The sequence below is a fragment of the Loxodonta africana genome, chromosome 21 (assembly GCF_030014295.1).
Source record: "Loxodonta africana isolate mLoxAfr1 chromosome 21, mLoxAfr1.hap2, whole genome shotgun sequence".
NCBI classification, from domain to species: domain Eukaryota; kingdom Metazoa; phylum Chordata; class Mammalia; order Proboscidea; family Elephantidae; genus Loxodonta; species Loxodonta africana.
This window is the reverse complement of record NC_087362.1, coordinates 28,920,976-28,937,519: the sequence shown is the minus strand read 5'-3', so window position 1 is coordinate 28,937,519 and position 16,544 is coordinate 28,920,976. Positions and strand designations below refer to the sequence as shown.

General features: G+C 51.5%; 2 protein-coding genes across 5 annotated transcripts in view; one reads left to right on the top strand and one right to left on the bottom strand.

Annotated features, from left to right (window-relative positions):
* The window catches only part of GAS8 (growth arrest specific 8), a 29,213-nt gene extending 15,299 nt beyond the window's left edge, over nt 1-13,914 (top strand). For 3 of the 4 annotated variants that reach the window (XM_064273608.1, XM_064273609.1, XM_064273606.1), the window contains 9 exons: nt 5,299-5,496; nt 6,048-6,254; nt 7,370-7,424; nt 7,880-8,085; nt 8,561-8,728; nt 8,944-9,030; nt 9,641-9,850; nt 11,155-11,220; nt 12,327-13,912. In XM_064273608.1, the coding sequence (XP_064129678.1) occupies nt 5,299-5,496; nt 6,048-6,254; nt 7,370-7,424; nt 7,880-8,085; nt 8,561-8,728; nt 8,944-9,030; nt 9,641-9,850; nt 11,155-11,220; nt 12,327-12,476 (1,347 nt within the window). In that variant the 3' untranslated portion in view covers nt 12,477-13,912. Of the gene's footprint in view, nt 1-5,298; nt 5,497-6,047; nt 6,255-7,369; nt 7,425-7,879; nt 8,086-8,560; nt 8,729-8,943; nt 9,031-9,640; nt 9,851-11,154; nt 11,221-12,326 lie in introns of all 4 variants that reach the window. The other variant, XM_064273607.1, reaches the window with a different exon arrangement.
* LOC135228335 (5-hydroxyisourate hydrolase-like) lies at nt 12,845-14,834 on the bottom strand. Its single transcript, XM_064273489.1, has 4 exons — nt 14,739-14,834; nt 14,254-14,438; nt 13,355-13,487; nt 12,845-12,934 (listed from the first exon to the last, which is right to left on the bottom strand). Exons 1-4 carry the CDS (start codon nt 14,832-14,834, stop codon nt 12,845-12,847), a joined length of 504 nt encoding a protein of 167 aa, XP_064129559.1.
* Between the last annotated feature and the right edge of the window lie 1,710 nt (nt 14,835-16,544).

The window sequence follows — 16,544 nt, the reverse complement described above, 5'->3', positions numbered from 1 at the left end:
CCGTGCTTGTGCTGTCTCAGAAGCTGTCGTCAGCTCCTCTGCTCCCAGTCCAAAGCCCAGGGCCAAGGTTCCCCGGCTGGGACGCCGCACTCCAGGCTCCAAAACCAGTCGCTGCCTCCCGGTGACTTCTCCTTCTGTCAGCCGCGTCACTGCGCTGCCTGCATGCGCTGGCTGGGCTTCCCCCGAGGTCACTTCAAGGGGCTAGGGCTGCGCCCCATGTTTGTGCCGTCTCAGGATGCCGTGCTCAGCTCCCCTGCGCCCAGTCCAAAACCCAGCGCCAAGGTTTTCTGACTGAGATGCTGGCTCCAGGCTCCGAAAACAGTCGCTCCTTCCCCGTGGTTGCTCGTTCTGTCCTTAGCAGTTAGTGAGTCAGTGTGTAGCCTTCTTGCACTGGCTGAGTCTCTAACGAGGTTACCTCAGGGGGCTAGGGGTTAGGGCTGTGTCCCGTGCCTGCCCGCCTCAGCAAGCTGCAATCAGCCCCGCCACTTGGCACCCGGGACTGCGAGGGCTCGACTGTGGAGCGGGACGCTGGTTCCAGAGGCAGTCACTGCTTCAGGGTGCAGCTTTTCGCTCCCCTGTCACTCAGGTCAAGTCTTTAGATCTGTGTTTGATGGTCAGGGTTCATAGATTGTCATGTATGTGATCGATTCACTTGTTTTTCTGAGTCTTTGTTGCAAGAGGGATCCGAGATAGCTTCTACCTAGTCAGCCATCTTGGCCCCACCTTCGCCTCTGTACTTTTTAAGAAAAAATTTTAAACATGTTTGCAGATTTGCAATGGGCTGTGGACAAAACCTTCTTGAATATTAGGCGTCTACTGGTTTGGCATATGTATGTGTATATCTTTTGGCCCTCTTTATTTATTCCTTCTTTTTTAATTGTGGTAAAAACATCCATTCCAAAACCTCCACCAGCACAACTTCCACATTTACAACTCGATGACGTTGATTACATTTTTTCATGTTGTGCCACCATTATTGCCATCCTCAGCCACAACATTCTGCCACCATTACCATAAACTCAATGCTCCCCAAACAAAAGCACCCCCTTTCCTCCTCCTTGGTAACAAGGAGTGATCTTTGGTTTCTATATATTTGCTTGTTTCATATAAGTGAGATCATTCAGTATTTGTCTGTTTGCAACTGATTTATTTCCCTCAGCCTGTTGTTTTCAATGTTCACCCACGTCATGGACTTCATTTCTCTTTATGGCTGAGTAATATTCCATTGTATGTATATACCTCATTGTGTTTATCCGTTCATCTGCCGGTGGGCATTTTGGTTGTTTCCACATTTTGGCTGTTGTGAAAAGTGCTGCAATGAACATGGGTATACAGACTTCTGTTTACATTCCTGCCTTCACTTCTTCTGGGCATATCCTTAGGATTGGGATTGCTGGATTATATGGTAGTTCTATGTTCAACTTTTTGAGGACCTGCCAAACTCTTTTCCACAACGGCAGTAGCACTTTGCATTCCCAACAGCAATGAATGAGGGTTTCAGTTTCAACAGGACCTCGCCAACACTTGTTGTTTTGGTTTTTTGATATGAAGTGATATCTCATCGCAGTTTTGATTTGCATCTCCCTAATGGCTATTTTTTTTTTTTAATGGCTAAGGACGGTGAGCATCTTTTCATGTGCTTGTTGCCCATTTTTTTTATTGGGTTCTTTATCTTTTTGTTTTTAAGTTGTAGAAATATTTTATATATTTTGGGTATTAGACCCCTATCAGATATATGGTTCCTGAAAAATTTCACCGACTCTAGGTTGTCTTTTCACTTATTGATAAATTCCTTTGATGTACACAAGTATTTAATTTTTTTGAGGTCCCATTTATCTATTCTGGATTTTATGGCTTCTGTTTTTGTTGTCATATATGATGTTGTTGTTGTTAGGTGCTGTCGAGTTGGTTCTGACTTATAGTGATCCTCTGTAAAACAGAATGAAACACTGCCTGGTCCTACACCATCCTCACAATCGTTATTATGCTTGAGCCCATTGTTTCAGACACTGTGTCAATCCATCTCATTGAGGGTCTTCTTCTTTTTTGCTGACCCTCTACTTTACCAAGCATAATGTTATTCTCCAGGTACTGGTCCCTCCTGATAACATGTCCAAAGTACTTGAGATGAAGTCACCCCCTCCTCGCTTCTAAGGAGCATTCTGGCTGTACCTATTCTAAGACAGATTTGTTTGTTCTTCTGGCAGTCCGTGGTACATTCAATATTCATCAACACTGTAATTCAAGGGCATCATCAATTCTTTGGTCTTCCTTATTCAGTGTCCAGCTTCTGCATGCACATGAGGTGATTGAAAATACCATGGCTTGGGCCAGGTGCACCTTAGTTCTTAAAGTGACATCTTTGCTTTTTAACACTTTAAAGAGGTCTTTTGCAGTAGATTTGCCCAATGCAATACGTTGTTTGATTTCTTGAATGCTACTTCCATGGGCATTGATTGTGGATCCAAGTAAAATGAAATCCTTGGCAACTTCAATCTTTTCTCCATTTATCACGATGTTGCTCATTGATCCAGTTATGAGAAGTTTTGTTTTCTCTGTGTTGAGGTGTTATCCATACTGAAGGCTGTAGTCTTTGATCTTTATCAGTAAGTACTTCAAGTTCTCTTCATTTTCAGCAAGGAAGGTTGTGTCATCTGCATATCACAGGTTGTTAATGAGTCTTCCTCCAGTCCTTGATGCCATGTTCTTCTTCATATAGTCCAGCTTCTTGGACTATTTGCTCAGTACACAGACTGAACAAGTGTGGTAAAAAGATACAACCCTGATGCACACTTTCCCTGATTTTAAACCACTCAGAAACTCCTTGTTCTGTTCAAATGACTGTCTCTTGGTCTATGTACAGGCTCCTCATGAACACAATTGAGTGTTGTGGAATTCTCATTCTTTGCAATGCTATCCATAATTTGTTATAATCCACACAGTCAGATGCCTTTGCATAGTCAATAAAACACAGGTAAACATCTTTCGGGTATTCTCTGCTTTTAGCCAAGATCCATCTGACATCAAGGTACTGCTGTAACTGATTTTGAATGATCTTCAGCCAAGTTTTACTCGCGTGTGGTATTAATAATGCTGTTCGATAATTTCATCATTCTGTTGGATCACCTTTCTTTGGAATGGACACAGATATGGACCTCTTCCAGTCAGTTGGCTAGGTAGCTGTCTTCCAAAAATTTTGGCATAGATGAGCGAGCACTTCCAGTGTTGCATCTGTTTCTTGAAACATCTCAGTTGGTATTCCATCAATTCCTGGAGCCTTTTTTTCTGAGAACCTCACTATGATGTATCTCGGTGTAGGTCTCTTTGGGTTTATCCTGCTTGAAGTCCTTTGAGCTTCTTGGATTTATAGATTCACATCCTTTGTTAGACTGGGAAAATTTCCTGTCATTATTTCTTTAAATATTCTTTCTGTCTCTTTTTTCCTCTCATATCCTTCTGGAATTCCCATGATATGTTTATTAGGTCTCTTATTGGTGTCTCGTAATTCCATTAAACTGTGCTCAGCTTTCTTGAGCCTCTGTTCTTGTTGCTTTTCAGCATCTGTAATTTTAACTATCTTACCCTCTAACTTACTGAATCTTTCTTCTGCCTGATGAGAGCTATTGTTAAGTCCTTCTGTTGTGTTTCTCATTTCAGTCATTGTCCCTTTCAGTTGCAGTATCTCTTTTTTAGGTCCTCATTTTATTCTTGCATTGTTTTCCTTATTTCTTTTAGCTCTTTGTTTTTCCTTAGTTCTTTAACTATATTTAATGTTATATTCTTCCTTTTTTTAAAAATTATTTGGTTATCACTCCTTTTGTCATGTTTATTTAGATGGGCCATTGTTTCTCTGTTCTTTGTGTGTCTAGATTTTTTGCCAGAATGAAGTCGATGTATTGGAATTTTCAAGAGTGTTAACTTTCTCCGTTTCCCCAGCTTTTGGTGTTGCTTGCAGTACTTTCTGCAAGAACTCTTAGGCGGGTACAGCCTTTGGCCTTTGCTTACCATTTTCTCTCCCTCTCTATGATAGTTCCTTCTCCTTCCCTTCTTTAATTAGGATTCAAAGTTCTGGATCTCAGTTTTCAACTTTCGGTCTCTTCCAAACATACTAGAGAACGTGCTGTGGTGAGTCTGTCCACCAGCAAGCACCATCACTTAGGCTAGATATTGTGTATTAATCCATCCGCCAGGGGCACAGTCCCCTCTCTTCGGTTATTACTCTCTTCTCACTTTTTGCAACCACGTGGCTAGTATCTTTGAGCAGAAAGCTCTTCTGTTTCTTTTGAGAGATTTCTTTAGTATAAAGTTTCATGAATGAACAAAAGGATATAATTGATTTATGAGTGTTTGCTAAATAAAAGAGAATTTTGCCACTTACAGAGTGTATCCCTGGGTCTTCCTAGCATTACATTTTTTAAAAAAATTTTTATTGTGTTTTAAGTGAAAGTTTACAAATCAAGTCAGACTCTAATACAAAAATTTATATACGCCTTGCTATGTACTCCTAGTTGCTCTCCCCCTAATGAGACAGCACACTCCTTCTCTCCACTCTCTATTTTCGTGTCTATTCAGCCAGCCTCTGACCACCTCTGCCCTCGCATCTCCCCTCCAGACAGGAGCTGCCCACGTAGTCTCATGTGGCTACTTGATCCAAGAAGCTCACTCTTCACCAGTATCATTTTCTATCTCATAGTCCAGTCTAATCCCTGTCTGAAGAGTTGGCTTTGGGAAGGAATGGTTCCTATCTTGGGCTAACAGAAGGTCTGGGGACCATGACTTCTGGAGTCCTTCTAGTCTCAGTCATACCATTAAGTCTTGTCTTTTTATGAGAATTTGAGGTCTGCATCCCACTGCTCTTCTGCTACATCAGGGGTTCTGTGTTGTGTTCCCTGTCAGGGCAGTCATCGGTTGTAGCTGGGCACCATCTAGTTCTTCTGGTCTCAGGCTGATATAGCTTCTGGTTTATGTGGTCCTTTCTGTCTCTTGGGCTCATAATTACCTTGTGTCTTTGGTGTTCTTCATTCTCCTTCCTAGCATTACATCTTAATGTTCTTACTTTTAGCCAACCAAAAGGCTGGCAGTTTGAATCTACCAGGTATTTCTTGGAAACTCTATGGGGCAGTTCTACTCTGTCCTATAGGGTTGCTATGAGTTGGAATAGACTTGACAGCAATGGGTTTGGTTTTTTGGTTTTGGTTTTATTTTGGGGTGAAAGTGGCCCATCCCACTTCCTTTGGAGTTTCTTTGCTGTGGTGGAGACCCCACCCTGGGCCTCCTTGGCCCCCTGTGTTGCCCCAGGTGGAGGACCATATCAACCGTATCCGGGAGGAGCTGGATCGGGAGCGTGAGGAGCGCAACTACTTCCAGCTGGAGCGGGACAAGATCCATACATTCTGGGAGATCACACGGCGGCAGCTGGAGGAGAAGAAAGCTGAGCTGCGCAACAAGGACCGGGAGATGGAGGAGGCAGAGGAGCGGCACCAAGTGGAGATCAAGGTAGGCATCCCACTGCCGTGTCCCCCAGAGCATAGGAGCTGGGCCTGTGGTGGTAGTGAGTCCTCCTCCTCCTTGCAGCCCCTCTTGGTGTCCTTCACACTGGGTGTCTGAAGGTGTTTTAATAAGAAGTTGAGAGGGAGAAGCTTCGTAGAGCTTCTTCTGTCTGCTGGCAGGAGAGGCCCCTACAGGTCCTGAGTGTTCGCAGTCTGGCTCTGCCACTAATATTTGCAGGAGCTGGGGCTGCGCTTCACCTGCCAGCCTCTGTGTCCTCCTCCGTGCCACAGGTGTGCTCTGGCCCAGTCACAGTGCACAGATGTGTGTGGGTGTGTGTGCAGGCATGTGCCTGTATGCAGGTGTGTCCCTGTGTGCAGGTGTGTACAGGCATACACAGAGGCATGTAGGTGTGTGTAGGGGCATGCAGGATTGTACAGGTATATGCAGATGTGCAGGCAGGCATATTAAGGTGTGTGCAGGTGTACAGGTACATGAAGGTGTGTACAGAGGTGTGCAGGGTCATGCAGGTGTGCAGATGGTGCTCCCCTGCCCTGTAGGTCTACAAGCAGAAGGTGAAGCACCTGCTGTATGAGCACCAGAACAACCTGACGGAGATGAAGGCGGAGGGCACCGTGGTCATGAAGCTGGCTCAGAAGGAGCACCGCACGCAGGAGGGTGCACTGCGTAAGGACATGCGGGCACTGAAGGTGGAGCTCAAGGAGCAGGAGCTGGCCAATGAGGTGGTGGTGAAGAGCTTGCGGCTGGTAGGTACGGGACAGCTGGGAACACATGCTTGGGTGTCAGGACTACTTTTTGGCAGTTAATTGAAGTATTTTTTAAAATGCCATGCAGCTAGACGAACTCATTTAGGGTCCAGAAGCAGAATTCTGTCTGACCCGAGCACTGACATGACTTCCCGAGGGGAAGGCCCGCTCAGGTATCTTCCATAACCCTCTCTTCATGTGTCATGGGAACCAACACAGCCAAGGCTTGGACATGCAGGGTCCAGGCCCTGAGCCTGTCCTGGTTATGGGGACAGAATGGACAGAGCTGACAATTGCCAGTGTGTGGGGAGACAGCACAGAAAATAGAAGATAAATAAACAGTCACATGTGTACAGCAGGTCACGGGGGTGAGCGCTATAGGAAGGCAAGAAGGGGTCAGGGCTGCCTTGTGGAGAAGGTGACATTTGGGCAAAACGGAGGGAGGTAGGGTAGACCAGGCTGGGGAGACCAGCCCTGAGGCCAGGAGGTCAGAACATACTGGTGTTAAAGGCGGGAGGAGGCTGGGGAGACACCATGGTGAGGGCTGGGCAACCTTTGGGGGTCTGGGTAGAGGAGGAACATGTCTGATACTGGTTTTCAAAGGTTCTCCCCAGCTGCTGGACCAGGAAGCAGCCCCGTGTTGCCCTAATCTGGAAAAACTCAGTAACACTTCAGAGTGTGCAGCTCAGCATTGGCCCCATGGCCCTAGCCCAGGGAGCGACTGGTCCTCTTGACAGCCGTTCTCAGGCTGCCTGGCCCAAGGCCTGGACCTGCCTGCCACATGGCCAGAATGTGCCTTTGGGTAAAATACTGCTCTAGAAAAGAATTTAAGTCTTTTATAAGAATTATTTATAAGCATCAGCTGAGGCATGCTTGCAGGTGCTGGAATGTCTGTCAGGGTTCCCGCCAGCTCAGGGTGCCTTAGCTGAGGCTGACACAGAGGTCACCAAGACCATGTCTCTGGCATGTCTGTGATGGCCCAGCACACACTCACCCGAGAAGCAGCACAGGGCTCACGGAGCCCAATTTTGTGAACCAGCAAGGACTGGGGTCAGCCCAAAAGGCTAGGCCTTCTGTGTCTGGATGTCAGTAATATTCTGTTCCCGTCTTTGCAGAAACACACCGAGGAGATCACCAAGATGCGCAGTGACTTTGAGAGGCAAGTTCGAGGTCAGTTCTCCACACACATTGGGCTCTTGTGTTATGGTGCTAAAGACCCTGTCTCCATCAGAAAACAGTGTACATCCAGAGCCATTAACTCAGGACAAATACGCCAGGTTGGGAAAGCCCGGGTCCCAGTGGGGTAGGCCTGGCTCCTCCTTCCTGGCTAACCTTGGACTCGGCAGCAGGTGGCAATTACTCAGTCTCACAGGCAGCATTCTCAGAATAGTCTTCTCCGTGGCTCCCCGCCTGAGAAGGCCCTAGTTTCAGGATTCTGTCTGGCCTGCTGACAAAGCCCAGGGGTCTAGCTGATGGCCACACAGGCCTGGTTAGTGCCCACTTGGGTGAGCTGGCAATGTGTGCCTGCGCCTCCTTGCTCTGGCTGTGGGTGGGGGTCCTGAGCCCTGTTTCCAGGGCCCACAGGGCTTCCTCTGCTAAGCTGCTGTGTGCATGCTGCCTTTTAGAAATTGAGGCCAAGTATGATAAGAAGATGAAGATGCTGAGGGACGAGATGGACCTGCGGAGAAAGACGGAGATCCACGAGGTGGAGGAGAGGAAGAGTGGGCAGATTCACACGCTGATGGAGCGGCATGAGGAGGCCTTCACCGACATCAAGAACTACTACAATGACATCACCCTCAACAACCTGGCCCTCATCAACTCACTCAAGGTGTGCCTGGCCAACCCCCATAGGAGCATTTCTTGGTGCCCTCAACTAGCCTCCATTGGAAATCATAGGTGATATCTACACCTGTGATTAGAATCAATCAGGATGCTGCCGGCTGGGGTGTAGAAGTCATAAAATAATATCCGTTTTGGTATGGAAATACCCAGGCAGGCCACACTAGGGGCTGCAGCCAGCAGCTGTACTGTGTCCACGTCTGGAGGCACCATAGCCCAACACCAGGTGTGTCACTGGTTACCCTGGAGCCACTGCAGTGGGTTTCCCAGCATGGAGAGTGGCTCTTGCAGAACCCTGAACGAAGTATAGTCTCAACTTATGTGGAAGCTACACTCCTGGAAAATTCAGAATAAATTAAAACCATGCGTAAGTGCTGGATTCGATAAAATGGAAGGGGTCTAGGCCCTCAGCGCATGAAGGCTGGCCCCCCTGAAGGTGCAGCCCCCCTGCCTTCTGCCCACAGGAGCAGATGGAGGACATGCGGAAGAAGGAGGACCACCTGGAGAAGGAAATGATGGAGGTGACCACGCAGAACAAGCGCCTGGCAGAGCCACTGCAGCGGGCGCGGGAGGAGATGAGTGAGATGCAGAGGAAGCTGACACACTATGAGCGTGACAAGCAGATCTTGATGGTGGGCGTCCACCCCATGAGGCAGAGGAAAGGGAGTGAGGACATGGCAGGTGGGCCTCTGGGGAGATGAGCCCTGGATGGCAGGGGGCTGGGTTCCCAGGCTCAGGCACTACGCCTTTGAGCTGATTGTTTCTAGCAATGATTTTGGGCGTCGTTGCCTCCCGGGAGCCTGTGAACCCTGAGTAATTTAATAATTTCTCTCCCCCTTCTCTCCAGTGCACAAAAGCTCGCCTGAAGGTCACGGAGAAAGAGTTGAAAGACCTGCAGTGGGAGCATGAGGTGCTGGAGCAGCGGTTCGTCAAGGTGGGGGGTGTAGGTGGGTGGGGGGTGTAGGGTGGGAAGGGTGGATGAGGAGGCATGGGGTGCCAGCCCAGGAGAGGAGGGGGCTCTCCCCAGGCTCTGGCCCCTGTGATGGCTTCAGGAGGTGTAGGTGAGGAGACTGGCTTTGGTGGTGGAGGTTTTGCAGCTTTTAGGAGAAGAGGGTCACTTCTGTCCTGGAGGGCTCCCTTTGGCTCCTCCCAGTGAGCTCTTCTGAGGGACCTGTTGGGGAAGTTGGCAAAGTTTGTGGATTTGAGTTAGGAGAGAACATTCTGGAAGGAGTCACTCCAGATGTTCATGATGAGAAGTGGGGTGAAGGGGTGCTCATGTCTTACTTTATGCACCTCTACAAAGTTTTAATTTTGTACAGTGAGTATTTAATAAGCAAAAAAGTTAAGAGATGAGAAAAATGTCACACAGGTGTACTTGCTGGCAGTGCCCTGGACCTGCAGTTTGGAGGGTTCTAGGGGCTGGGAGGAGGTGGTGTCTCTGAGGCCCCCACCTTGCAAACAGTGTGGCTGCCCTCCTGTCTCTTCCCTCTGTGGGCAGCTCAGCTGAAGAGGAGTCTGCTCCAGTGACTGCCGGCCCTCTGCAGGTGCAGCAGGAGCGGGACCAGCTCTACCAGAAGTTCACGGCGGCCATCCAGGAGGTGCAGCAGAAGACGGGCTTCAAGAACTTGGTCCTGGAGCGGAAGCTTAAGGCATTGAGCACTGCCGTGGAGCAAAAAGAGGCGCAGCTCAACGAGGTCCTGGCCACCTCCAACCTGGACCCCGCGGCCCTGACCATCGTGTCCCGGAAGCTTGAGGTGAGCCCCCGCTGTCCGCCAGCACTTCCCAAACACAAAATGGACTCCTCAGCAATTTTACTTGATTACAAAGCAATGACTGTATTAAACATTATTCTTGAGAGAGCAAGTGTGATCATTAAAATGAGAGGCTTGTCTGGATTTTCAAAAAAAAAAAAAAAGGTTAAAATGGCGTGAACCTATTAAAGGACATTAAAGACACGGGAAGGGTAAAGAGGTACCAGGAATGGAAGGCAGGGCGGCTTACATAGGTTCCGGCCCACACCTGTGTTACGCACGTTTGGTCTCTATAGGGTCCTTGGCCTTGTTTGTTCCCAATTTGTTTGCTTTTTAATTTTTAAGGTTTCTTAAACTTTTTTGAGTAGATAATATGTATACTCAGTTAAAAAATCAACACGTTTAACAGATGGGCGGTGAAGAGCCCCCTCCCACCCGGGTCCCCGTCCCCACAGTCATGGCCCTTCGCGTCCCTCCCAGGGGGTTTTGTGTCTGAGGAGTACATCTCACTTCCTGTGCCCTGGAGACTCCGTACGGGACACAGCAGTGTAGGTGGACCCCCATTTGGTTTCTTCCCAACCTTTACTGTCCCGGAAGAGCTGCCTGAGTGGCCTTGTACCCGCCTCCTCTGATTTATGTCTGAAAGATGCTCTGAGAAGCCGGCCTGTTGGGTTGAGGGATGCATATCTGCACTTTGGGGAGACTCTTCCCACTGCCCGTGAGCTGTCTGCATGGGCCGTGTGGTTTTTCACCACAGAAAGTTTTAATATTTATTCATGCCAAGTTACCCTTCTTCTCTTTGTCCTTTCTTCCTTCTCCAGAGAGCAGCTAAGTATTGACCTCACGTTTTCCTGGGTTTTTATTCTTTTAACTTACTACTGTTTTGGTTTGATGGGTTTTTCCCTTCTTGTGTCATTGTGCTGTTTGCAGAAGGGGCATCGGGCACCTCGTGGTGGGTTGAGCCACGCTGGACCTAGAATCCCTGTGAGGTGGTCAGATGGGGCAGCTGGAGAGGCAGGGTGGTGCCTGGGCAGGACAGGGCAGGGCAGGGGGCCCCTCAGGGTGGTGACATGCCTCTCCCCTAGGCCTGTAGGCTCAGACCCAGCACTAGCAGAGTGCTTAAAAGTTACACAGACTATTTTTCCCCTTTAATTAGAAATTCGAATAGGTGATACATTCACATAGTTCAAACATCTGACCATGTAAATGGCATCTGGTGCACACTGTCCCCCGCCCCCATGCATGTCTGGCTCTGCTGTGTCTAACTGTGGACACAGAGGCCAGCATCCTGTCTGCTCTCCCCTCAGGACATGCTGGAATCGAAAAACAGCACCATCAAGGACCTTCAGTATGAGCTGGCCCGTGTCTGCAAGGTACACATCCCCACTCCCAGGGCCCAGCACATCCGGGTGGTGTCCTAAGCTCAGAAGGTCCCTGGAGAGCAGCCCCTGTGAGGATGAGGATGTGGCTTTGAGGGCAGCCTGTCCAGCTCCCGACCCTGCCAGGGATGGAATCATCATCCACAGAGCTCCCCCGCTGCAACCCCGAATCCTTCCTCGGGTCTGAGACATCATTCCCCTTCCTGCCCCTGCCTATGCCAGTTGAGGCTTAGCCTGAGTTCGCCCCCTACTGGCCCCTGTCCTTGACCTGCCACCCATCCTGGGTCTGTGTCTGCCTTTGTGGGCACCCTTTGGGGACTGGGATGGAGGCACAGGGAAGTCCTGTGGAGAAGGGGCCCAGCTGCCATACCCCAGGGCAGATGTGGCTCCCCATAACTCCACTGCCAGGCCACATGCCCTCGACTCTGAGGGAGCTGTGTTGTGGTAAGTTGTTTCTAGGCATCTTATTTCAGTCAGAGTTTCTGGCTTTCTGTCTACATCAGCTGGGGCTGGGTTTGCGGAGACTTTGAATAGGGACGGACCCTTCTTGGGTGATAGGCTCCTTTGTGGGTCTGGTAGAGCTCCAAGCCCCTTTCCCACCAAAATCACATGGGCACAGACTCCTGCCACGATTTTGGGGCAGACCCCCAATGCTGGTGCCTCTACCCCATCATCTGTTCCTCACTCCTGGGCTTGGGCTTGACCCCTGGTACTCCAGAGCCCTCAGGTCTCTGCCCAGAAGAGTAACAGCTCAGCTGCTCTGTACTTCCCCCATCGCCCATCGTAGGGGACACCCCGCCAGCCAACTGTCGGGGTTCAGGTCTGGGTGATGCACAGGGATCCCCAGAGAGCAGGATCCAACCCTAGTGTTGGGGGGATGTCTCGGTAGTGCCATGTCCTGGCTCTTGGGACCCTGGCTGCAATTTGGCCCATGACCAGGGCTCCTGAGCTTGGCTTTTTAAAACTCCCATGAAGGCCATGCTCCGTGGTGCTGGCCTTCTCTGGTCCGCCCCAGCATAGCCCATGCCCCTGCCTCCACCAGCAGTGATAAGTCAGCCAGGTCTGGGTGAGGACTGGCCCTGACGCTGTCCTTTCCACAGGCGCACAACGACCTCCTGCGCACCTATGAGGCGAAGCTCCTGGCCTTCGGGATCCCCCTGGACAACGTGGGCTTCAGGCCCCTGGAGACAGCCATCATTGGGCAGACGCTGGGCCAGGGCCCTGCTGGGCTGGTGGCCACCCCCACATAGCAGTCCAGGGCCCCTGTGTGGGCATCCCCCCCATACACTGAGGGATCATTTTTGGTTTTTAGATTTTATTGTTGGCAAATGAAAGTTTTCCCCTTGGTCTGCATGTCTCCTTGTCTGGCCTTTGTGAAGAAGCAGGACCAGGGCCCACCCAGCCTCACCCCACCCCCCGTAGCCTCCTCCCTCATGCCCCCATGCTCTGCCCTCCCCTAACCCTACCCATCAGCCCAACGGGAAGGATAGCTGGAGTTGCCAGCCTGACTTTATTGACACCTGCTGAAACCTTGCGGGTGTTGGGGGGAAGCAGGCAGCTCAGAACCTTCTACAGTAAGTGGGGACCTACTCTGTGGCAGCCCCTCGTCATGCAGCCCCTAGCTCCCACGGTAGGTGGTGTAGGACCATGGACTCAGGAGCAGGGGCATGTGGAACCTCTGCGTCTCATTGGTGATGGTGAAGACCACCTGAGAGGAAGTAGAGACCCCTGAGGGAATGAGGCCCAGCACGGCCCCAATGCCTAGCAGAACTGAGCTGAGGGGGGCAGGTCTTCTAGGAAGAAAGGGGTCCTATGGGGTCTATGACTCAAAAGATGACTTGAAAAAGGTTGATGCTTTGAGGGTGGCTTCCAGTGAAGGGAGAGGTGGCTCAGATGACAACCTCAGCCTACAAATGGCTGAGTCACACTAGCCTGGCCCCCCCAAAGCCTGACCCAGGGGCAGGCCGGGTACAGGCATGACCTCATAAAGCCTAATGAAGCCACAAGTCCACAGATCCTTCTAGGACCTCAAAGCAGGTGACTGCACCCATCCCCACACCCAGGAGAGTGGGGGGTGGCACCAATCTGCCCATGTGTGGATGGTGGCCGGCTGGGCCACCTCCCTCACCTCCACGTAGGGGTAGAAGCTCTCCTGCCCCTGCTTCCAGTAGCCCTCGGTGTCAAAGAACAGCTTGTAGGTGCCTCCCTTCATCTGGCCTGGCTCCAGGAGCCCAGGGTAGCGGCCCTCTGTGTTGGTGTAGCTGCGGAGAGGACAGAGGGGACTGGACAAGGAGCTCTTGCCCGGCTCTTCCTGGGGTCTGCACTCCCACTGGTCCCAGCCTGCCTCAGCTGCAGACGGCCCTGGGCCTGGGTTCCTGGGGGAGCTCAGGGACACCGCTGTGCCACCTGGTTTAATATTAGAAAAGGCAGAACACAGAGTAGCAAAAAAGAACCTGACCTACTCCAACAGCAATAATCATTTTATATTTGGTATATATTTTTCCACCTTTCTCTGTACATAAGAATACGTTTGTCTATAAACTTTTTAACATAAAATGGATTGTACTATTATACTGTTTTATAATCTGTGTCTTTCACTTCGGATATTGTGTGTCACTTTCTAGATGGCGATGTTTCCAACATCCGAGCATTTGTGTCTGAGTGACATGACCCCTTGTTGGGGCTCTGGGGGCACCACCATTATGCATGGGGTGGAAATGGGCCTTCTAGACCCACTTTGGCCCTTAACTGACCCAGCCCCTCCTGGGGCTGGGTCCTGCTGGGCATGGCCATCAGGAAGGCTGAGACCCATGCCCCCACCCCAGCGGGTCTGGATCGAGGAGGTTGCAGCTATCGCACATGCTAGGCGCAGACCTACCCTCCTTCTCTGGTGAGGAACAGGCGCAGGGGATCAGGAAGGGGGTTTGGGCTGGGTCAGTCCTTCAGCTGCCTGGGTCCTTTACTTGCCAGGCCTCGCCCTAAGTATGTGGTCTGGGATTGATGTCCTGCCTGAGGGCCCCTCCCTACCTTTTCCTCAGCTCCATCCACTGCTGGCCTTGGCCCTCCAGCCTGGAAAGACTGAGGGAGAGGCCCCGGGCTGGCAGCCCCGAGGTGGTATCCAGTACGTGTGTGGTCAGTGGGCTGCTGGGGGGCTCCATGCCGCTGCCCTGGGTAGCCGGTAGTTGGAGTCCTGTCCCTGTGTCCTCACTGGCCTGATGGGACAACAATCCTCTGGGCAGAGTCCTCTCCTCCCCAAACTGCACCCAGCTTCAGGGGTGGGCAGAGGGCAAGAACGACTCCAATGGTGTTAACACCCACTGGCCTGTCCCCCATGTACCCCCATGAAGCTGGGCCTGACCACCCCCATGGGGTCCCCACTTCCCTCTCATCTGCACCGAGAGGGTCCTGGCAGCTCTCCTTGCTCTCCCAGTCTACTCGTTCCTTCATGGGTCACCGCGGGCGCAACGAGTCGAGGGGACAGGCACCCCCAACGCCCAAGCCTGGCCTCTCACCTCCGAGGCGCCCAAGTGCCCCTGGAGCCGCCGTAACCGTGAGGCAGCTCCTGAGGTCATGGCCTCGGCCTCCGCTCGGTCCACTGGCCTGGCCATCGACAGGTCCCTTCCTGAGCCAGCCCCCGCCCTGCCCCGCCCCTTCCCGACGGAGGATCCTGAGGGTCCCGGGGCACCCTCGACGAGAGCGGGACACACAACCTGGACACACCTGCGGCTGCCAAGGAGGCTCCTCTCGGGGCGGAAGCGGAGTCGCAGGACTGGCGGGGCGGGGCGGGGGCGTGGCCAGGCGGGACCACCCTCCCACCTCGATCCCGCCCCCACCCCGCCCCTTCGCTCTCTCCCAGGGAGGTCGGCCGGGCACGCACTGACAGGACGCGGGGTTGGGGCAGCGCAGGGTGGGGTGGGGGACCCAGCGTGGGGGACCCAGAATGAGAGTGGGTGGCGCTCACGGGTCGGTCTCTGCCAGGAGGCCCAGAGTTAATGTTGGGTTTTTCTTTCCTGGGACGGTCGAGATTTTGATAGGAGCCCCTGGGGGACAGGTAACTGTTGGATTCTGATTCGGCCCTGGCAGGCCAAGTGACCTGCCTCAGTTTCCTCGTCTGTAAAATGGGTTGGTGAGTGGCTTCCATGGGACAAGATGAAGCTTTCCGGGCTGCTTTTCTCTCTCCCTGTTGGGTTACCTGTCCCTCCTCTTACCTCCCCAGCCCCCTCCCAACACTGTACTGACAAGGAAAAAAAAAAAAAGTTGCCATTGAGTCTGCTTCCACTCCTGGGCTCCTCCTCCCCCCGCCATGCGTCAGAGTAGTACTGCACTCCATAGAGTTGTAAGTGGCTGATTTTTTGGAAGTAGATGGTTAGGTCTTTTTTTGAGGCACCACTTGGGTGGACTTGAACCTCCAGCATTTTGTTTAGCAGTCAAGCACACCCTTTGCACCACCCTGGGACACCTAGGCATGAGTAGTCACTAAGTAAATATTTGTTAACTGGATGGACATAATAAACAGTATGTTAAGAAAAAAAATTTTTTTTTTTCTTATGGAGAGTCCAAAAGCAGAGAGGAGAGAGAGAGAGCGCCAGCTAAGTGTATCCTGGGCTCCTTGGTTCCCAGGCTGTTCCTTCATGAGGCTCAGTAGCACACTGAACCCTTGTTTTTCCCGACACCATTTCTTTATCATAAAATCTCCTCTGTCCTTAACTCGCTTGAGCCCTCCCTTGTGGGTCCCCAGAGTAAGAAACAACAGCTCATTCCTGTGATGTGAACCTGGGGACTCAGGTTATTCTTAACGAGCTGGAACCAGAGTGGCTCCTGGCCAAGGGCAGAGCCCTTTCCTCTCCCCCTACCCAGCAACACTCAGCCCTTGGCCCAAGTTGGCCCACAGACTCTGTACTGTTACCTACTGGCTGCAGACATAGCTCACCTACCCCCACTGGGCACTGGTCAGTGGTGTTAAAGGCCCCTGCTGGTTCTGACAGGCACAAGGTTGAGGACCACTGTCCTGAATCACGAATGGCCCTGTTACCAACGCACAGCGATTTTGGCTGCAGGGGATGCACTGAGCCTTGTGGACTTACCTCTGTGCAGACTGTGATGACCACCCTGGCTATCGTTGCTAGGCCAAAACCTTGCAGGTCTGTTGCTTGAACCGTCAGGGTGTATGTGGGCATGATCTGTGGACCAAGCACACAAAGGTGCTTGTACTGGGATTATTGGTGGGGGTTTTGGCCACTGGTCCATGGCTGCAGGCACATCTTGGGCCCCACAGTTACAGCGGTCATCATCAGTGGCTGGAAACCCTGTAGGCACTC

Coding starts and splice junctions, on each gene's coding strand:
- LOC135228335 (XM_064273489.1), bottom strand. CDS start 14,834: ATGGCCAGGCCAGTGGACCGAGCGGAGGCCGAGGCCATGACCTCAGGA. Junction 14,439..14,738: donor GGCACTTGGGCGCCTCGGAG/GTGAGAGGCCAG, acceptor TTGTCCCATCAG/GCCAGTGAGGACACAGGGAC. Junction 12,935..13,354: donor GCTTCTACCCCTACGTGGAG/GTGAGGGAGGTG, acceptor ACTTCCTCTCAG/GTGGTCTTCACCATCACCAA.